This window comes from Botrytis deweyae (assembly GCF_014898535.1).
Source record: "Botrytis deweyae strain B1 chromosome Unknown BDEW_001, whole genome shotgun sequence".
Lineage (NCBI taxonomy): Eukaryota > Fungi > Ascomycota > Leotiomycetes > Helotiales > Sclerotiniaceae > Botrytis > Botrytis deweyae.
In genome coordinates this window covers 1,682,072-1,704,178 of record NW_024066208.1, presented here as the reverse complement: position 1 = coordinate 1,704,178, position 22,107 = coordinate 1,682,072, and the positions used below count along the sequence as shown (strand labels likewise).

Below are 22,107 nucleotides of genomic sequence, written 5' to 3'. Positions count from 1 at the left end.
ATGACTTCTCCACAACCAGAAGAAACCCACCCCAAGGTACCCAAACCCGCCTCAGCACCCGAATCCACACCCATAACCACACCCCCCGCCGCCCCCGAAACCTACGAAGAAACCAACGTCCACGAGGTCTACGAACAAATCGCCTCCCACTTCTCCTCCACCCGCTACAAAGCCTGGCCTATTGTAAAATCCTTTCTCCAAGGTCTCGCACCCGGATCAATAGGCCTCGACGTCGGATGCGGCAACGGCAAATATCTCCTCGTAAACCCCAACGTCTTCATCGTCGGTTCCGATCGCTCTACAAATCTCGCAAAAATAGCTAGTTCCCACCAACCCCATTCGGCAATCGTAGCCGATACTCTAGCATTACCTCATCCAGAAGGTACTTTTGACTTCGCGATAAGTATAGCAGTCATTCATCATTTATCTACTCCAGATCGTCGTCGAGAAGCCGTGCAATCCATCCTCGCCACTCTTTCCCCTTCAGGAAAAGCGCTGATCTACGTCTGGGCCCTCGAACAATCTTCTTCTCGCCGGGGCTGGGACGAAACGAATCCTCAAGATGTGATGGTCCCTTGGGTAATGCGTACCGGCAAAAAAGTCGCGCCAGATGGAAGTATCACGCAACCAGCTTCCGAAAAAACCTTTCAACGCTACTACCATCTGTATCGGGCCGGCGAACTAGAGGAGGACATCAAGAGCGTAGGCGGCACGGTACTAGAAAGTGGGTATGAGAAGGACAATTGGTGGGCTATCTGCTCTCGAGGAGACTCACTTTTACCCCGAGCATCTGACCCCATAGTATGATATTGCTCCCACGGGATGACCACGGGAGATCAGCAGCAACTCGGGATCTGCCTGAAGCGTCATGCTGATTCCTCTCGAATGTGCGCTGACGCGTCATACTGCATACATACATGCAAAAACCATGATCGACGTTGCTCTGGCCATGGAGAAGGTGACAGGACCCGAGTCGAGGAAGCGCCTGTGTAGTACAAAAGGGACCTGGAGGTCAATACCCACTTCTTCCAAGAGGCGGCAGCCGAGAAATAAAGTTCAGCCTGTTAGTATTAATCCATCATGAGAACTTGAACACTGTACTATTACCCACTGGACCTGAAGGCTATATCCAGAAATGACGCTCTAGAAACACATTCCTGTAAGATTTATCAACACATATATGCGGAGACACACAAATCATAAAAGCAATTAGAAGAATATAAAAGGGTTAAGATACAAAAAATCATAATACAATCTAGAAGGTATAGTTTCGAACACCATGCGTGCCTGCAAGCAATGCGTGCTACGCTACCCCATCTCAACCCCATTCAATCCCATTCAATGCAAATTCCAATTCATAAAGCCCTGATCCAAAGCCAAGGGATATTTTTTCAAAACATCGCGCCATTCCAATATGCAAGGTCCATCCCCATATGCTCACTCTACCCATCCATCCCGTCCATACCCTACTTTACCCTAGAAGAAAAGAAAACAAGTGTAGAAACAGAAATTAACTTTTTCCTCAACGCCAATCGCATTTACACACGTTTCCATCCATCCATCTATCCATCATATCATTGCACATAACAAGCTTTCATCAAGCATCACGGCGACCCTCATTGTCTCCTCCTAATACTATCCCGTGCCCCACCCTCCGGACTCCCCCTTCTCTTCCCATCGTTCCTCTGACCCAACATGCCAATAGCCGGTAGGAGGGGTCCAGGGCCAGGACTCGGATATCCACTCGAGTAGCCACTCGAATGCGCGGGCATCGACATCGCATAAGCAGGCGTACTATACGGACTCATACCTGTGGTCATTTCCGACAAACTAGGTAGATATCCTCCTCTACCCTGACCCATCATCATGCCCCCACCGCCTCCAATGGCCGCCAAGGCCAGGCCATCTGTTGGGCTCGTGGGTGGTACCGATCTAGGTGTGCTTTCTCTCCTGGCGGCGATTGTACGAGTGGCTCCTACACCTCTTGGGTTTGGATTTCCTTGTGCGGTACCAGGTCTACTGTATCGAGAACCTCCAGATGCTGAATTCATCGTGCTAGATGTGGATTGACTATATGAATGACCTCTCGCAGGCGAAGCTCTCGAACCAGAAGATGGAGCATCGAGAGTTACGCTTGAGAGAGAGAAGGGAACGACACCAGCACGTCTTGCCATATCGTTTTCGCCGAGTTGCCAGTGCATGGCTTCTGCTGCTCGCCATGGAACTGCCATTTCTTCAGCCACTTTTGACCACATTTCTTGCTTGAACCTAGATAGCCATGTTAATAACATTATTATGAGGTTGATATTCGAAAGATTAATACCTTTCATAGAGTCTAGCGAGTTTGTTCTTTCGTTCTTCGTCCCATTCACTCCTACGTTCCAGATAGTTTTGATAATGTAACCGACAACTAATAGCACTTCGACCCGGTAGCCTCTTAGAGATATCTTCCCACTTCATCCCACTGCCTCTTAGATCAATGATTAGAGCATCTTCGTCGGCCGACCATTTACTTTGCTTCTTAGCAGGAGATTCTGATGGATGGGCACCCATACTTCTTTTTCCGCCGGCTGCAGAAACGGCAGCAGCGTAGTTTGGTATTTCGGGTTGTGTGATTGATGACTGAACGGATGTAGATCTTGTTTGGTTTCTGTCGGGTGGTGATGTGGTCTGGGACTCATTAGAGTCCGGGTCCTTGAGGAGGAGGGAGATATCCACGGTGATGGTGAAGTCCCTGATACCGTCAAGGTCGACGGATGATCTGCGAGAAAGAGGTGCACGGTTTGTTTCTGTGTTGATTTTCGATTTGTAGATCATCAAATTGGACACAAAGACTGGTGATGTGAGGATTCTATGGAGAATTGGCGCGGTACAATCAAAAAGAGTAGTATGTCGGTCGAAAGATAAAATGCTAAAGGAGATACAAGTCTTTGATAGATGTGAGTATGTAGTGGCGTGAAACAGACTAGATTATTCTGTAAGACGTGGTAGCTTGGATTGTTCGAGAAAAACTATCTTGAGACGATTTGGACTATTTCTAACGGGAGGACCACGATCCTATTTCAGGCCTTCATAGTAGAGGGAAATGCGTGGCTCGCCTATAATGTGATGGCCATAAACCTGATTGGTAAAGATATATCATTGATGCAGCCAATCGCGGTAGATTGGATGGAAAATGGAAAAGAGCAGAAGCCAACGCCAACGGAAGAATACGTCAAGTTTGTTAATGAGCTTGTTAAAGACAAGGGCATTGTTCGAACTGATCCCCACAGGAAATAACTAGGTTGAATGTTGGACAGTCGGTCGGGAGCATGCGAGATGCAAATAGAGTCCTTAGTGGGGGGGGTCCAAACCAGGGTATGCTAGTGTGGAGGAAGGCCGGCCACGAATTCATGCATGAACATGAACATGAGCATAGTAATGCTTTTAGAAATGTTGCATTCTAGTGCTTCCATTGTTAAAGTTATGGAAGAACAGTTGAAACCTGGGAGCTGGCGCTTGAAACTGATTTATACTCCTTCAACCCCTCAAAGCTGTTTTAGACACATGTCTGTGCGTAATCGTGATCAAACTTGACTTTGATTGTAATTATCTGCACTTCACCAAATTTAATAGTGGGATGAAGGTTTGGAATGCCACAATAATGAAAAGGCTCATGATTTGATATGGGTTGCTTGTCGTCGCCTCAATCGGCCAACCACTGTAGATCCAAGATGGACGTCTGAAAAGAAGGAATTGGCGGTCTGGTTTGCAAGGGTAGTGGTGAGCTTTGCTTCAAGGATTATAATGTATGATCTTCATGGCTTGCAGCGCCTCTAAGTCCTCGATGAACCACGATCTTCCGTGGGGCAAGCAAGCCGAAAAGACCGAAGAAATCTATCAAGCCACATAGAATAAATTTCCCTTTATTTGGGTCGTTGGTGGCTGAAAATAAAGCTTACGCGACCGTTTAGGTCGGCTATGCCTCATCCAAAGTCCAAACCCTTGATGCCTAATGAAGAGGAGTGTATTGCGTTGTTCTATTCTGCGTTTGTTTCTGTCGGTAGCCATCACAAGGAGCACAGTTACATACCAGTCCTTTCCCTCTAGCACACCTTCGGATACCAACATCTGGCGGTGTAAATTCATGTTGTCATGTGAGACGGCGCCATAATCGTGTAGACGGTTTGAGTCAGTAGAGCCTTTTTCAGAACTTTCGGAAACATGGTATCCATGAACACAGCCCAAAGCTTAAATGACTAACTCTCAAATGGCATACACGGCGGGCACTCAAAGCTTTCTGCAGTTCGCCTTCAGCCCTGATAATCCCATCCGGGAGGATTGGGGGCGGTGAATGCCCAGTTCACGCTTTGTGAGCTATCTTCTTAGCCTCAAAAAATAGAAATTTGTCAGATCAGACGAGAGTACCAGATAATTCCTGTCGCACGGCCTTGGAAAATAGCGCCTCAAGCACCCTCGCCCAATTGCGTGCATTAGCATGCTAGCAACACTTGACAACAATAGTATAGCTGTGCTGTCATTGTTGATTGCGGTGTCTCAGGTAGGATACATATTCTGCAGATATCCGTCGACATGTAGCTGTGCCCGTTTGTTTCCATTTACAATGGTCATTGTTGTAGGAAAGGAGTATTCTGCAGCCATCAAAGCCTGAGTAAGGCGGCTGTCAAATTAGGACATGACTGTTATGTTAATTGCCTCATGCACAAGTATAGGTGGATTTAAGCGTAGCTCGGTTTGCTGCCGATGTTATGCCATGAAAGCATGATCTCATCGTGAGTTCTCTAGCCGTCGGTGTAGAACTTCCAAGATGGGAAGCTTAGTAATGCAGCTATCGTGTTTATCGCTCCCTCGTCCCGAATCAAATGTAGTCCGATCATTGTGGGGGTAGATCTTGCGAACCACCAAACCAAAGTCAAAAGTATGTACCTACTGCGTAGCTTAACTTGCTTTGATAGGTATTCAAAAGATGCAAAGATGCAAGTCGCGTGGCACTTCGGTGAGTGGCGTATCCTGTACAGGGCAGGGCTATGGAAAAGAACTCGTCTCAGAAAAGTCCAAACCCATGTCTGTTTGAGCGGTGTAGTATGCTATGCAATCCCAGAGAAGAACAATAGCACTAACTATAGTCATTTTGACAGGAATAATCGCGCCGAGAAGAGTTCGAGGATCGCCTCTTATTCAAATTCAATGTAGGGCTTAGAATTATTCATGCTGAGTTCCCGTATCTTTTTTGAGGTTTGTCCAATGGCGTCGAAGACATTGATACAGGTCAACAAGTCAGCAAGTCAACAAACCAACAAACCACCAAGCAGACTGCAAACGAAAGTTAGCCAGCCAATTGGGACAAGAACTGTTAGAGATCTCCTCCTGATCCTCTTTTTTTTTGTTATTTTTCATACATCTCATCATGTTTGAGCCTTGCGACAAGACCATCCATAATCCATAATCCACGGTCCATAAATGGGTCAGAGACTCAGATACTTCATCCTGCTATACTGCAATAAGTTAAGCCAGCGATCGACTGAAGGTTAACGTCCCTTTGAAACTTCTAAAGCATTGACTTTTTCAATCTATTGGTGGGGGATTTGAAGAAAGTGCTCACTCTGTGTTGAAAGGAGGGAAGGAAGATGTATCGGTTGATGCAATGGATTATGGATGAAGCTTCCAAAATAGAGATGTCGTGATAAACATGTTCTAATTTTAATCACATTTCTCTCCTTCTCAAGGGATGATGATGGTAAATGAAGAAATCAGAGGAAGAAGAAAAAGAACAAATTTTTCAATCACATCGCATTAATTTTGATTGACCGAATGTGATATGCGTGTGATGGAAATAGATCGATAGACATGGTATTTGATTTGTCTCTGCGTGAAAAACACCAGGTACACCAGACCAGTACTTGCTATCGATGAACAGAACAGAACGAACAGATGCTTCCCTCGCGCCTGTCTTGTGTGGTGGTTACAGTTGGTGTATGCATCCAGTGTGCCATTGTATGGTCTCATTGGTCTCATTGGTCTGCTCTCTGCTCTCTGCTGCTCTCTGCTCTATCCCGGATGGACGTTGACAATACCTTCCGGCAATGTGCGTTGAACGTTCCTTCCTCATTTCTTGTTCATGTTACATATACTGGTGCTCTGTACCACCACCCAGCATGCCAGCGTCCCAATATGGATTTGAAATTGTAACTTGTCACTCCAGCTTCAAGGTTCCATTGCAACTTCCAATATGGGGCATCGAAGAAAGAACTGTGGCTGATGGATTGTTATCTGGAACCTTGGAACACTTGCACTGCACACCTTGTTAATATTATTATTATTCCCTATTCTGGATGGATTTTTGGAGCTGTGTCACGTGCGTCAACCAGACCAGTTTTTCTATGGGTCGACAACAACAACTTGATGTATCATGGATGAACGCTTCACTCGCTCCTTTGTGACCCATAATCATCCTACTTCTACCAAGAAAAGTGCGGTGACACCTCATCTGTCTCCATAATCCAACTTTCAGATTCCCCATCGGGCTCTGCATTGAAATTCGAATCCCCCCATCGAATCTCTCTCGTCGAGTCGTCGGATCATTTCTTATTGTATACGAGAACAAACGGCAGTTGTCCCTCCCGCCTTCAAAGTTCAAAACGGAACCTGGTCACAACAACCTGGTCATCTTACGCCTGGCAAGCTGCAGAGATCCGTCAACCGGGATAGATTTCTATTTCAAGCATCATAAGGCATAGAAAAGGCAAAGAAAAACCCAAAACGTCCATACTATTCCATACTATCGTGTGGAACATTTCAAATACACATCCATACCTTCCAACCCTCTATCGATAAGGAAATCCTATTGGATCATCATCCCACTCGCAATTAACATCAACCTTGAGCTTTCTCGCAGATTTATTGATTGTGTAACCGGAACTTGGTACCTGGTCGCCTTATATCGGAAAATTTCAATCATCAAAGCCTCATCCGTTACGCCCTACATTCCTTCCAACTTCAACAACCATGAGTGGTATGCAAACAGCAGGGGATATCCCCATGATTGTCAAGTCAGAGAACTCTGGATCAGAGCGTCGTATTACTCCATCTTGGTCCATTGGTCAACTAAAATCAAAACTTGTACCCGTGACCGGTATCCCTTCCTCAGATCAAAAACTCACTCTGTGGATCAACAATCAACAATCTGTCGACATCCAAGCTCTGGATGAAGAGAATACACAACTGTCAAACTTTCCTCTGGCACCACACGCCGTTATTCACGTGAGTTCGGAAATTTCTTTAGCTTCGTAACGCGAAACATGTCGTGGTACTCTAAGACCTTATCGTTCTGCAAGGCTGTCTGTCCACCTCGATCCCACGGATGTTATTTTCTCCTCGACATGAGACTTGATCTTCGGTATCGTATCCATACTAGACAAGGTTTTCATTTCAGCATCATATGATAGTTCATGCCGATGTTTGCCGGGTTGCCCCAATAGTTCATTCCATGATACTTGGGCCATTGAGATGATAAATCTTAAATTATAGTCTACTCAACTCGCTGATGTTGCTTTGTGTGGATTAGTTTCCTGCCCTACAGCTAGGCCAAGTGTTCCAAATTGCTTAGAGTGGAGTGTTTTGTCACGGACACGACAAGTTTTGTTCGTTGTCCATGAACTATTTGCCGCAGTCTGAGCTCCATCAAGTGGATATATTATTGCATTATCGTTAGTCTCACTCTGAGTCACGGTGTGCTGTATTCCAAAACTTAGTAGGCACCTGATACTTGCAAGCACAAACCTACTGTTCTCCATTGTTAAGTTTGGCAATCATCTTTGGAGGACACGTATCATTTTATGTCTTTCCCACCGGGTTCTCCCAACAAATTTATGTAGCGATACTTCCGCCAATTAGGCTTGGCTATTTATCAACATGCTAACACAAATCTTCCCAGGTAACTGATACTCGCGCCCCTGGTCTCCGTGAAAATTATACCGATGTCTCTGCAGTCGAGAAATACACTCTTCCCGTAGAATCCTACGAGAAACGCACCGACAGTGTTCTTGCGTGGAAAAAGAATGAAAAGCTCGGACGATTCAACCCTGATGCTCCAACTCTCCTTGATGCAAAACTTGCTGTCTACGATAATGAGATCAAAGCCAAAGGTATCTCTGTAGGCAAGAGATGTAGAGTTGGAGAAGATGATTCCAGAAGAGGTGTAGTGATGTATGTGGGTGACGTTGCAGAAATCCCTGGCGGGGCAGGAAAGTGGATCGGAGTTAAACTTGATGAACCTGTCGGAAAGAATGATGGCAGTATAGCTGGAAAGAGATATTGGGGTAAAGATGGTGATGGAAAATTCGGCGTCTTTGTTAGACCTGAGAGAGTGACAGTGGGAGACTTTCCAGTAATGGACGATTTCGAGGACATGGAGGAAATGTGAGAAAGCATGCAACTCATTTGCATTGGGATTGATCTTTCCGTGGAATCATCCCTTTTAGATACCTTTGAACGCGAGGCGGCGTATATTCGCATAAAATTTAAATTTGTATTCTCTCACTTGGGTATGAAATTTATCTTTCTATTGATTAAGGTGTACATCGCACGTTATTTGAAACCCTGCCTTGTCGAAAACTCTTTTTCTTCTTTTATGCTTTTCATCCTCCCCCTATATTCCCCAATCCACTCCAGGAAAAAGACGAACACTCCTCCCTTCCCCAACATCAAAGAACCTATTGTAGAACACGAATGTAACAGCTAAGTATACGTTCTTGTTATCTAACCATATAAAGTAACTTGCAGCTTGTTTGATACCGGAAATTCCCATACAACTCTTCCGGTATCTAAACCCTCTTTGCAATATCCCCAGCACGATGATTTTCTCGCAAACTTAAACCACATCTATCTCCCATCTTTTTCAAAGCAGAAGTGTTTTTTATTGAGTATTTATATTAATCTCCCAATTTTCTTTGTCTACACACTCACTGTTTTCATGCATTCTCTTGCGTATTGATTAATTAACTTGTGGGATGGGATTCATGTCGATTTTGGAATTTTAATTATAAATATATAAATACATATATGTGTGTATATATAACTACCTAGGTACCCATCTCATCATCTCCTTCGCTAGCCTAGTCTACTATTATGGTATATCCATGATAGCTCCACCTCTACACTCACGTTCTTTCGTTGCATTCTCACACACATTACTCATTGCACTTCCAACCCCTCGCTACTATTTCTAGCTTCTTAATGCGTGATCAGATATTTATAAGTATTTGTATCATATTTACATACCTGCCATATGTTCCCAATAGTAACATACTACACCATACATGTATATACATCTCCATCTCACCTATCAATTCTCCGCCTAACAGTATTGGAAATGTTTCTCCTATTGGGTGACCATCTACTTCGAGTCCTAATCCTACCTAAGCGGTATCTTGAGAGTGAATTCATCGTATTGTATTATATTGTATTATGTATAGAACAATCGAATCTTATTATGATTCGTAAGAGCAGCGTTTGAGAGTTCATGTATTGGTAGGGTCTCAGTGACATCGAGGATACGGCTGGATAATGGAGATTGAGATAGATTGGTTAATGTGAATTTTTTCCGTAGGTAGGTATTTTTGAATTCGTTGTCTTTGTGATTTGCTTTTCAGCGTCTTTCTCGCATTTCTTTCGAAATTCTCGGTCTTTCTGCGTCCTTTCTGCGTCCTTTCTGATTATCTATTAGGAGTTTGATTTCTCTATTGTAATTGGTTATCTATAGGGAAATATTTACATATAAAATTTGAAAACAATTTTAGATAATCCCGATAAAATCTCCGAGTTGAAATAAGAAATGAGAAGATTCACATAAAAGTCATCATGTTACCCCTCTCCCAGTACTTCTTCTGCTCTCTCTTCCCCACCCCTCTTCCCCATTTCTCCATCCCCATCTAATTCCATTTTCGAGACTACCATCCACCCATCTCTAACCCCTTTTTGATTAACCCCTCTACCTCACGCGTTCCACGCTTCATATATTCTCTCCATCATCAAACTATCGTTCTCTCTTTCCTACTTCTTAATCTCTTCTAGTATCCTCACTGAACCAGCTTCTTGTTCTACCCAACTCATCTAATACCGATTAATTCTAGATTCCGCTTCTATTCGGCCGGCTCGTCGTACTAAGCCAGCTTTGCGAATTTGAGGACTTTCTCCGAACATTTCGTAGCGGCGAATGACAACGTCAGTTTCGAGGACAGGTGACCCATTGGCCTGTGTGTTTACAGATGATCTATTGGTTTTTACTTCCTCAAATGGATATTCGTTTGCGAATTCCGTATCCTCTTGGTAGGATGTAGATTCTTTTTTTCCTCTTGTGACGATTCTTTTTCCTCTTGTACCAATTGGAACATTTCATCTTTCTTCCAATCTCGTGAAGTATCAATATCTTCTCCGCTTATATGATATTCCTTTCCTTCATTCAAGTTCTCCCCATGGCCCCTTTCCAATCCGCACTAGCGAATGTGTTTCTTGTCGGCCTCTTCGCGTTTCCCTATCCACTATCAGCTGATTTGCCTTACCATACTCACGCTTCTGCGTAGGAAGATGAGATATTTTAAGGAAGAGACCTCTGGTTCTATATCATGGAAGAACAGCTTGGAGAATCAAGAGTCGAGAAATACGAGGATTGGTAAACATTGGTATTTGGTACCTAGGTTCTTAGAGCTGTAGGGTATCAACCGTGAGTTGAAATGGAGAGGCGATACTGGGATTGTGATACCTGTCTTGAATGGTTAAATTGGGCATGTGCACACCAATCGTTTGAAATCCGGATGTGTTTGTATTGTCCCGTCGGACTTCTTGATGTAGTAGCTCCGACGATATTGCACACAGCGTGGTGGCGGATGTGGTGTAACGTTGACATAAGATATCAGATAAGATGGCGGGGTAACCTTAATAAATATTTATGAACACCCGCATTGTGCCAGAATTGCCTTGTACGTCATTACCCATTATTTACTTCTTAAGCTCCGCGACACCAGATTTCAGTTAAATTCTTACGATTCCATACTTGTTTATACACCTGTCCTCTTCATCGTTTGCACGTGAACATAATCCATACAACCAACATCATGACATCCAAACCATACGAAGTAAAATGGGGCATCTTAGCCACCGGCGGCATCGCAACCAGTACCTCCCCCCCCTCGCCCGCCGCCCCCAATCCCCAAACAACCTCAAACTAACCACCCCCAGCCTTCTGCAAAGACATCCTATGCAACCCCGCCACGCGCGACGTCCACGACGTCAAGCACCGCATCATCGCCGCCGCCTCCTCCTCCTCCGCTTCCCGCGCCGAAACATTTCTGAAAGAGATCAAGGCGCCCCCAGGTATCAAAGCCTACGGTTCCTATCATGAACTCGTTGCCGATCCCAACATCGACGTCATCTACATCGCCACCCCGCATTCCCACCATTTCCAAAACGCCATGTTAGCCCTGCACGCAAACAAACACGTGCTGTGCGAAAAAGCTCTCACGGTCAATTCCTCGCAAGCGCGCAAACTGTTCGAGACAGCCAAAGAGCGCAATCTGTTTTTCATGGAAGCGGTCTGGACCCGCTACTTCCCGCTGAGTATCCAAATCCGGGAGTTGGTGCGAAATAAAGAGATTGGAGAGGTGCATCGCGTGTTTGCAGATCTCTCGATTGCAGAGGCAAATGAAGATGGCACTCTGACTTTTCCTCTCGAAAACCGTATGGTGAATCCTGATTTGGCGGGTGGTGCACTTCTTGACTTGGGTATCTATGCTATCACATGGGTTTTCCAAATTCTGTACCATTGTCAATCCTGTCCCTCTATCGAGCGCGAAGTACCGTCCGTTCTTGCCGCTGTGCAGAAATACGACAAGACGGGTGTGGATGAACAGACCAGTATCATTTTACAGTTTTCCAAGAATAAAAGTGTGGGGATCGCGACGACGGGGATGAGAGTGGCGACGCAACCAGATGCGCATGGGGAGGCGAGTAGAGATGAAGCTCCGACGATTAGAATCCAAGGCACCAAGGGAGAAATCCAAGTTTTTGGTCCTGCGTATAGACCGTTGAAGTACAAGGTTTTGAAGAATGCGAACGGGGCGGGAGATCTCAAGACGGTGGAATGTGAGATTCCGCAGGATCCGGAGAGGGGGAATTGGGGACATGGGATGGCGTGGGAGGCGGATGAGGTGGGTAGGTGTTTGAGGGATGGGAAGAAGGAGAGTGAGGGGTTGGATTGGAGGGAGAGTGAGGCGATCATGCGGGTTATGGATGAGGTGCGAAGACAGGGAGACTTGAAGTATAGTGAGGAGATTGAGTCTGATGTTTTCCATGAAAAAAGTGCTTTGAATGGGAAAGCTTGATTTAGAAACATCTGCGATCGTATCGTTGAATTTGAAACCCCGTCTCAAAGATTATATTTAAATTTACGGCACATTACTCTTATGCCCCCCAAAAGCGATTCAAATACTCTCATGCTCTAAAATTGGTAGACAATTTACTCTAATGCCCCTTAGATTCTATGATAGATTCTATAATAGAATCTATCCTTTTTAGGCTAGATTCAGCGGTTTTAGACTAGATTCTATAATAGAGAGAGGGTAGATTTATGAAGGGGGGATAGATTCTATAAGAAGAGAGTAAATCGCCTCTGGATTTTAGGGCATGAGAATAATTAAATCACTTTTGGGGGTTACATATGAGAGTAATTTGCCATTGAATTCATGATATAGCCTAAAGTGTGTACTTCCATTGCTCTAGGTAGAAATGATGCTACCACCCTACGAAAATAATACTATACCATAGGTAGTCTTACAATGCGATATCCTGTATACTTGTAATATCAGAATATCTCACCACCTCTACCACTTGAACGAAAGGGTTCCCGCCATCTGCCGCCCGGAACCACAATTCGATCGCTCAACTTTATCTGGAGAATGGGATCTTTGTATGAAAAGAAAGAATGCTGTAGTTTATATAGTGTGTTTTATTATATACATTATAGACTATATTCTAGAATATAGATAGGAAAAAGAAGAGAGATGATTATAGTTTAAAATGGAATCGAAGTGGAAGTGAAAGCGAGGGTAGGTAATTATAATAAATGAATAAACAGATAGAGAAAATGTGTAAGGGATAGATAGATAAATAGATAGATAGATAGATAGATAGATAGATAAATAGATAGATAAATAGATAAATAAATAAATAAATAAATAAATAGATAGATAGATAAATAAATAAATAAATAGATAGATAAATAGATAAATAAATAAATAGATAAATAAATAGATAAATAAATAGATGAATAAACAGATAAATAAATAGATAGATAGATAAATAGATAAATAGATAGATAGATAAATAAATAAATAAATATATAAATATATATAATAACCTCATAAAAAGTAAAGAAAAAGTAACCCCCAATCGCAAATCCACCCTCGGAAACCTCTTCACGCAACCAACACCGAACATCATCTATCAACGCAATTCTCCGCCATTCCCACCACCCCATCCATCAAAAAAATTGCACAAACGAAGAAAACCGGATGTGTATCAGGCAGATTTCGCAGTTCGGCCGGGGTGCACGATTCTCTCTCGATCAGCTAGCTTGAGCTGCTCGACGACCGCGGGGGCAAAGTCTTGATCAAGTAAGATCTAGTACAGAATTTCTTCCATGGGAGGAACCGTGCTGCGGGATAGAAAATGCGGCCACGCTTTGTTTCCTGGAGATCTAGCGGCAGTGTGGCAAATCTCCTGCCAGAGGAAAAGGTCGAGGTATAATAATCTCAAATGCGAGATTCGAAAGTGTACTTTGAATGATGGGGAGTTCTTGTAGATAGAATGACGCTTGCGACGCCGTTTCATCAATGTTTTAGGGATGGAAGAAACGATTGTGTTTCCATGTGTGTTAGCTAGCAGATTGATCTTGGTGAGAGATTCTCGCTCTCGCTCTCGCTCTCGCGCTTGATTGGGAATTTTTTCGAGGGAATTAGCAATGTTGGTTTGATCAAGTGCGAAATCGGGAGAAGATTGGCGTTTACACATGGCCAGTTGTACCGATTCATGGAGATTCCCAAATGTGAAAGACGCGAAGACTGCAGTGGAAAGGACGTCAGGGCTGTACTCGAACTGTGGAAGTTTATGGAGATCATTAAGCTCTAGTAGTGAAGCGAATGCATGTGTCAAGAAGAGGTTATCCAAAATGCGTTGTTCAAGTTTGATCGTTTTTCCGAGACCGGCAGTTGGTGCCATTATGTGGTGAGATTTGTCAATTTCTTCTAGTTGCATGGGCTCATTGTTAGGACCTAAGCCATTAATGGCAAACGCTTGCCGAATTCCCATCACATCGACCCAAACATAAACTCCCCTTCTGGGAACGACAGCTTGGGAATCAAAGGTGTTTTCATCTTGTTTTGCAGTATTGGCAACCTGGTCAACACCGTCAGGAACTGCGGATGAAGATGCTGGAGGGGATGGCTCGCGGATTAAATATCGATTCGTCTTTTCCAGAATCCAAATTTTATCCTCGGTGATGAGACCAGCCTTTGAAACCCACTTCTTTCTCTCTATCTTGCTGAAATAATCCTCGTCTTTGGACAGTTCCGAGGTGAATGGGTAAGATACGTTTGAGCACAACTTTACACAAAGAAAACCTCGGTTCTCCAAACTCGACGCAGCTGTTTTCAAGAACAAACACTGCTCCAAAGATGTTGCAATTCTTACTAACACTGTTCCCACTGGAATATTGAGATTGTGGGTCTTCAACGCCCCAAAGCCATCAAGGTCAATGTTTCCTCCTTTTCTCCATTCATTCTGGAGTAAGTATCCCAGCAGATGCTCAAATGACACTGAAACTTCTGGTAACGATAGTTTAGAAGATATCTGGAACGTCTTAGTGACCCGGCCTACCAGGCGTCTTTGAAAATATGGCTCCTGTCTACCTCGTTCACCACATTCAAAATTAATCCAAGATGCATCCCGATATCTCCCAAATCTTTCCACCTAAGTCGAGCTCGTACACTTGGGCAACCCTCCTCGAATTTGAGCTCATAAATTGGAAGTTCAAGCTCGACAACTCCATTAATGAATCGACTTCGAATAACCGTATCATCAACTAAGCCCACTGTTTTCAGTTGTCGCTTCAATCTCAGCTTGACAAAAAATGCAATGATAAAGTTGTAAAGTATAGGTGAAATGCCGAGAACAGCAAGCGGAATTCCAATGTAGGTGATAATATCTGCGGGTGATGCCATCTCGCGCTTTTATCTCAAAATGATGATTGCTGAAACAAGATAGAAGTTGAAGGTCAGAAGTGGAGAAAAGCCACCAGCCAGAGTCACACTTTTTCATGCTACACAACATTTACAGGTGGCTGAGATTGGTCTTTCCAAATGTCACATTGCCGTTGCTTACTTACATAGTATCCTGCCTGGCCTTTTATTCAATTGATTTGAAGAGAATCAATGTATAACAATCGGCTCTTCTAAACGGCCAACTTGGTCCCTATTTGAGGAAAACAGTTGTGTTCCCATGAGAATTTGTATCCTGATAATCCTTCGGGATTTGAATTAATATAAGATAAGATTGTATAATAGAATAACCACCATCTCAATGAACCTACCTAGGTAATTATTTGATAAGGTTATTTTTGTGATGATTAGAATGGTCAATGAATGGAGAATGGTGGTCACTTTTCTCACTTTGATAGGAAGTCTGCTGATATCAAATGGGGCAGCCTTGAGTGAATCTCACGATCTTATCCATCTCGGCAGAAACCGGGCGGGCGCGGTCACAACCCGCAAGGACGGGCATACTATATAACCGTCAATACAAACGAGAACAACTTGGGGCAGTTGGTAGAGTGGTTAAGGAGTGCAATTCGACTTCTTCCCTCAGAAGCCCGTCCTGAGCCGTGGCACTCGAAGATAATACCCCTCGGTATGCTGCCACAATGTGAGACATGCATGTGTGAATGTAGCCAAAAACAAGGCAATAAAAACAAAATAATAGATAGCTTAGAATTAGATGATTGGTGGATGGTTGACGGAGAGTTGGGAGGTGATGGATGGATAGGTGGTGGATATATCCAAAAACAGAATAAAAAAGAAGTAAGAACACAATCTCAAGGTCTCAATTCAATGTCTGCCTTGAGATGTTCAGACCTTCTAACATGCTTATTTTTTTTGCATTGTCGTCGGTGAGGTTAGAAGTGGGTAACGTCAAAAATAGGCAAGTATAGCGAATGATGACGTCGCGAAACACGATCATTTTCCCAAACACTTACGTCTGTATTTTTGCTGATATATTTCTTGAGGGTTTGAAGTTTGAGGTCTCTTCCGTTTTCGAACTCTGGCTAGTATGGTGGGTTTGGTAGGGTTTGATCTGGGTGATTATCGAGATATTTTCGAATGTTTTGACGATCGGAAGCGAATGCGCGACGACGACCCATCCGACTCCATCTTTATCCATCATGCAAGAGTATTCTTCCGATAAATCTACTCGAGAGTCATGGCAGTGTTAGGAAAGCGCGCTTTCGAAACAAACCCGATTGATATCGACATACCGACATTTGATGTTTCTTGGAGTCTCATGCTATGCGTACCTCTCACTAGGAACATCAACCTTATGCGAATGAGGCATGACCGGAAAAGATCTGAGCAGCGATATGCGAATCAAAAATAGACAGAAACGTGTACGTGTAGCTAGTTATTGACAGCAAGACAACCTCACTACTGGAACAATCTCGAAACTTCAAGATATGGCAAGATGTTTGCAACACGTGACCTCGCTCCCCTCGATTCGCGGAGATAGAGTTTGCGCTACCCCAGACCGACTTTTATTGGAAGGCTCGTGCCGCTGCAATGCGGCACGTAATGTGTCAATCAAGGCCAGAACGCCGAGCTCTAGAAGGTTTGGGAGGCGACGAGCGAAAAATTAGACAAGGAATTGGAGAAACGTAAGTGAGAAAAAAGCCAAAACACCAAGCCTGTTGGCAACGACGAGGCTGAAAACAAATTCGAGTAGACCAAGTAAGCCAAGCCATGAGCTTTGATTTACCAAGTCTCCACCAAGCTTTCATGTGATTTGATAGCCGACAAGAGCTGAGAAAGAGGTGTTCTTCCGAGGAAGCCGAATAAGAGAGAAAGAGAGATCTGGATGAGGCGAGAACTGATGTGCCATAAGTACTACTTGAGGTTATTCTTTTTGAAGTGTGACTGACTGACGTACGATTAGACGGCGAAGAGGGGGCTGAGCGAAATTCAGATAAAAAGAAGGTTCGTAGGACACGGCTGTGTTCTAGAATTGGGCCCTGAGGGGAGAAATGAAGAAGAACTATTGATAATTAATGATTTTCCCAAGACCTCCAAGACAAAGGAGAGAGTGGCAATTAGCGACATCATTGGATACAGCAATTAAACGACACGACTTAAATTTCTTGAGAAGCTTGGCTTTAGCTGGGCTTTTCTTGAATAATGGTTGAGAAAGAAATGATTAATGTTTATCATTATTCAATTAATGCATAATGTTTTGTGTTTGGAGTGAAAATACGAATGTATAAAAAGGAGAATATGAGTTTCATCGTAATAACCGACCTAGTTGATTATGATTGAAAGGAATTGAAAGGAAGGGAAAGAAAGCAAGCTGTAAGGAGTATGGAGCATGGCTATGTCTATGATGATGTGATAATGTGATGATGTTTATTTCTAAAGAGGAAGGAAGGTATCTACCTATCTAGGGAGTCCCTAGTACCTACTGAGGAGTATTCTCACATATACAGAGTAGACGGAATTTGACAGATACCGTAGCGAGCGTAGATGGACAGTACAGTACAGTCCACCATTAACATCAATAACAATACGAGATACGACATCAAAGATTATGTAATGAGGATGGATTGAGGCTGCGGGGGGGCGCGGAAGAATGATTTGTGATTTGTGTTTGTATTTGTGTTAATTATTATTATTTTTTTCTTTGTACGACTGACTACCCACATCTACCCACAATCTCTCCAGATTCTTTGAAATCTTGATAAACCTTGATATGAATGGCTACGACGGAGAAAGGCAATCATCGCACCGGCAGTCTTCATCCGTGGCAATTGTCAAGACGATTCCCATTATCATTGGTCGCTGTAAGATGTTGTCATGTATCGTAGCATGCATCGTGGTGGGCTGGGCTGTACTGTACCGTAATCATCAAGTAGACCCTTTGGAATCATCAAGAACTACTACCTAGGTATCTATTTGAGTTCGTTAGCATTTAGTATTTATTAGTCTTCTATCCACGCTTCTTCTCCGCATTCTTGACGTTTTCCGTGTTCCGTTTTCCGTTTTCCTTATATGGCCTCAAACCTACCTACCTCGCCTACGTACTTGACATTTCTTGCTCCTGTTATCGTAACCTTACAGCACAAAGTATAATTTATCGTTATCCCCCACATCATCATACTTTTTCTTCCCTCTTTCCTCCTTATCTCCCACTCTTCCCTCAATCCCGTCGTCACCAAAGGGTTTGTGACAAAGGAACAGAATCATCCTTCCACATCATACTTCGTACATCAATCAAAGCCGCCGCAGAGTGATCGATGATCGTTCCAACAACATCCGAACTACACTACATACCTCCACCACTCCCTCCTACCTAGTACATCCTACAGTTTCAACGCACGGAGATCCATTCTGCCGACATCCCATCCACGCTAATCCAATTTGAGTTTGACCATCTCCCTCTCCAAAACAGCTCCAAGCCAAGAAGAGAGTTTCACTTCATCTTTTGTAGTAGTGGGAATGAACCCTCGATAAAACTACAAAGTATTTGCTCCTCTTAAATTAATGGATATGTGATATTCGATTGAGAGAGTGCTATTTGTTTACGACTTTCCGTGGATTTTTCTCTTGTTCTCTATTCACTCTTCCCTTCCTCAACTGCATCATCTCAATCATGCTTCTACCGGATAAGGGAGGGAATACGGCGAAATGCCTTTCGATCCTCCTGCTCTTCGTCGGGTTGGTTGCTGGTCAAACTTCCACGGCTTCCTTCTCGCCCTCGAATGATACTTTGCCATCTAGCATGACGAACCCGGATTTTGAATTGTCTTTGACGTCTGGGAATAGCGATCTCTTGGTCAGGAATATGTACAACATTGCCCCGCTCACTGCTGAGGCGGGAATAGGACAAACTGAGACTGCTGTAAATGTAAGAAATGTGTTCCTAATTGCATTGTATATGTATAACATGAAGCAGACCACTAATATTGTATGGTATAGCAAATTAACATCAACGGACCTATTGTCCCCATAGATGCGTCAAATGCGAGTAATCTATCCATCACCGATATAGCATACATGAATTGTGATCCAAACGAAAGCTCCAACATTGATTCAACACAAGCTATTATCATGGCAGGAAATGCGCGGCCAAAGGCCATATTATTGTATAGCTTATACTCACAGGAGTGTAGCATTACTGGCGATTCTACTTATAAAACAATTTATACCATGGTGTCTGCCTCCGATTCAATGGCTTTATTTGTTACTTTGAACAATTATACCAACGGCTCATTGGTCGCAAGATTCGTACCCAACCAAAGCTCGTCAGATATAGGTTCGGCATCGCAAACTAGTAACAACGGAGGACCGCCACCAACTACAGCTGTTGCCATGAGCATTCTATACAGTATCACTGGAATTATCACTTTGCTATTCTTGATAATTATAGCCACGGGAGCCATTCGCGCTCACAGGCATCCGGAAAGATATGGGCCACGGAACGCTCCAGGAAGACCAAGGCAAAGTCGAGCAAAGGGTCTTGCGCGAGCTATGTTGGAAACTCTACCCATTGTGAAATTCGGGGATCCAGAACCGGGGAAACCAGGGAGTACTGATATTGAATTGGAGAATGGCAGTGTTCACCATGTTCCTGTTACTTCTACAACAGATGCCACGGCCAGTGACACATCAAAATTTCCGGTTACCGCGGCAGCAACTTCCGAGAAGGGTTTGGGTGCACATCCTGAGTCAGGGGATAACGAAGCATCGGCGGCCACGAAGGAGACCGAGCTTTTACAATGTTCGATTTGTACAGAAGATTTCGCTACCGGTGAAGACGTTCGAGTGCTTCCATGTCATCACAAATATCATCCTGCTTGCATAGACCCTTGGCTATTGAATGTCTCAGGAACTTGTCCATTATGGTAGGCTCGTTTATTTTATAATGTATAAACATGTACTAACTTTCACAGTCGCCATGACCTCCGACCTACAGCAACCCATGCCCAATCTGCAGATGATGAACTTCCTCCTCCACTTGATGCGGGTGAAGGAGAAGCAGCTAGTCAACACACAGCTGGTACTTCTGAAAACGGAGAGACCAGCTCTCGTAGTCGCGTTTCTCGTCTTATGCATCTTCGCAATGCTCCTCCCGAGGAGAGTATTGCTACCCTTCGCGAATTTGCACGTGAGCAATCCCAACAAGAAGTGGCTGCACCAAATCAAGACGGACTCGAAGAACAAGGCAGAAGAGCTAGCCTTGCAGGTCGACTCCGAACCACTCTCCGAATAAGAACACGAGCACAAGCACCCACTGTGCCCGAAACGACAGCAACAACATGATATGATCACTAATTTATAGTATTTTTAACGATTCGCATAACGAACGACCTTTTATATTTATATTTTATGACTTTAAATAGTGGCTCTCCAAATCCGACGTTTTACTACAGTATTGTGAAAGCAGAGTACATCATATTGAAACTGATTAGCGTGGACGGATGAGAATGATGGATGAAATGGTACGAACAATTGGAAAGGATGGATCTGAATAGATGGAGTTTGGCGTCAATGATTTACCCTTGATTTTCACAAGTACAATCGAGCATGGATTGGGTCTGGTCTAGTTTGGGCGGTGTTTTATAAGTACCCGGGGTTTCGGATGGTTGGAGGATATGGAGCGGCGCAGTGGATGGTAAAATTGGGAGTCGCAGAAGCTAAGGGAGATTTTTGTCAGCGACTGCAATATTTTGTTATTGTAATATATCTTGCAGGACCTGCTTTCTATGCGAGATGGGCTAGATAAATATCATACTATGCCTGTGATAACCGATTATCCCGTGTGACGTTAATACTTGACTATCATATAAACAAGCGCTGGAGTGCATGAAATATGGGTAGTAAACTCCCCCTCTGTAGATGGTAGGTTGGAAATCCTCCTAAAACCCGCGGCCTTTCCTATGAATGCAGTACAATGTTGTACACGTGAATCCACATCTTATTCTCATTCCCACAACTATCTTCATAATCTTTTTTCATCCGTTTCACACCCTCCATTCCAGACACTTGCACAGTCCCAATAATCCCCCAAAAGAACTCCATTGCTTGCTTGCCAATCTTCGATATCCCATCCCCCCTGCCCTCTCGTTCCTCTCCTCCGCATCTCCCATCCCACACGCAATCAACCCCATGCAAAAAACTCAAAAGTAAAAAGAAAAAATCAACTACTCCTCCTTTCCCCCCCCAACTCGAATCAATCCCAATCAAAACATATGAAATCAAATCAACCCCTTCCTAGCCAATTCCACCTTCCTCGCTGCCTCCCCAGCCTTAAATCCTCCTTTCGATATGCAAATAGCGTTTCCGTCTGCGAGCTCGAATTTCTCCTCGTAGGTTGGGTGCGCGCAGGGACAGTGGTGTGGGAAGGCGACGCAGGAGAGGGTGCCGGGGCAGAGGTAGGATGTACAGTGGGCTAGGGGGAGGGGGATGTTAGTTTTAGGGAATGGAGAGATAGGGGTAGAGGGAGGAGAGAAACTGGGAAGATATATGGGAGAACATTATTACCTCGATCATAATTATCCTGATACCATTGCGAATCACTGGGCACATCTTGTGGTTGACGTTGCTGCTGCTGTTGTTGACCGTTGAACATTTGCTCGAAGAATTGAAATTGTGCGGATACGCCGATTATTAGGAATAGGAATGAGAAGAGAGAAAATAGTGGTTTGGCCATTTTTGCTTGTGGTGGAATGGATCTGGTTATGGGAGTGTGATGTTGGAAGGGGAATATGGAAATCTAGTGATGGGTGGTGATGGGTGG

The 22,107-nt window shown here is 43.9% G+C and overlaps 7 protein-coding genes across 7 annotated transcripts; 4 read left to right on the top strand and 3 right to left on the bottom strand.

Annotated features, from left to right (window-relative positions):
• Window positions 1-807, top strand: EAE98_000499 (uncharacterized protein; the record flags this gene model as incomplete). The annotated part of the gene is made up of 1 exon (XM_038948117.1): window positions 1-807. The coding sequence occupies one exon, from the start codon at window positions 1-3 to the stop codon at window positions 805-807; it is 807 nt and encodes a 268-aa protein (XP_038815794.1).
• An 809-nt stretch (window positions 808-1,616) lies between these two features.
• Window positions 1,617-2,817, bottom strand: EAE98_000498 (uncharacterized protein; the record flags this gene model as incomplete). The annotated part of the gene is made up of 2 exons (XM_038948116.1): window positions 1,617-2,268; window positions 2,324-2,817. 2 exons carry the CDS (start codon window positions 2,815-2,817, stop codon window positions 1,617-1,619), a joined length of 1,146 nt encoding a protein of 381 aa, XP_038815793.1.
• A 3,482-nt stretch (window positions 2,818-6,299) lies between these two features.
• On the top strand, window positions 6,300-8,625 carry EAE98_000497 (uncharacterized protein). Its single transcript, XM_038948115.1, has 2 exons — window positions 6,300-7,260; window positions 7,934-8,625. Exons 1-2 carry the CDS (start codon window positions 7,006-7,008, stop codon window positions 8,420-8,422), a joined length of 744 nt encoding a protein of 247 aa, XP_038815792.1. The 5' UTR covers window positions 6,300-7,005; the 3' UTR covers window positions 8,423-8,625.
• Window positions 8,626-11,111: 2,486 nt separating this feature from the next.
• Window positions 11,112-12,377, top strand: EAE98_000496 (uncharacterized protein; the record flags this gene model as incomplete). Its single annotated transcript, XM_038948114.1, has 2 exons — window positions 11,112-11,172; window positions 11,236-12,377. The coding sequence occupies 2 exons, from the start codon at window positions 11,112-11,114 to the stop codon at window positions 12,375-12,377; spliced, it is 1,203 nt and encodes a 400-aa protein (XP_038815791.1).
• Window positions 12,378-13,674: 1,297 nt separating this feature from the next.
• On the bottom strand, window positions 13,675-15,272 carry EAE98_000495 (uncharacterized protein; the record flags this gene model as incomplete). Its single annotated transcript, XM_038948113.1, is given in 2 exon segments — window positions 13,675-15,021; window positions 15,039-15,272. The coding sequence occupies 2 exon segments, from the start codon at window positions 15,270-15,272 to the stop codon at window positions 13,675-13,677; spliced, it is 1,581 nt and encodes a 526-aa protein (XP_038815790.1).
• Window positions 15,273-18,960: 3,688 nt separating this feature from the next.
• Window positions 18,961-20,630, top strand: EAE98_000494 (uncharacterized protein; the record flags this gene model as incomplete). Its single annotated transcript, XM_038948112.1, has 3 exons — window positions 18,961-19,215; window positions 19,287-20,212; window positions 20,261-20,630. 3 exons carry the CDS (start codon window positions 18,961-18,963, stop codon window positions 20,628-20,630), a joined length of 1,551 nt encoding a protein of 516 aa, XP_038815789.1.
• A 935-nt stretch (window positions 20,631-21,565) lies between these two features.
• EAE98_000493 (uncharacterized protein) lies at window positions 21,566-22,020 on the bottom strand (the record flags this gene model as incomplete). Its single annotated transcript, XM_038948111.1, has 2 exons — window positions 21,566-21,759; window positions 21,852-22,020. 2 exons carry the CDS (start codon window positions 22,018-22,020, stop codon window positions 21,566-21,568), a joined length of 363 nt encoding a protein of 120 aa, XP_038815788.1.
• Window positions 22,021-22,107: the final 87 nt, after the last annotated feature.

Coding starts and splice junctions, on each gene's coding strand:
- EAE98_000497 (XM_038948115.1), top strand. CDS start 7,006: ATGAGTGGTATGCAAACAGCAGGGGATATCCCCATGATTGTCAAGTCA. Junction 7,261..7,933: donor CACCACACGCCGTTATTCAC/GTGAGTTCGGAA, acceptor AAATCTTCCCAG/GTAACTGATACTCGCGCCCC.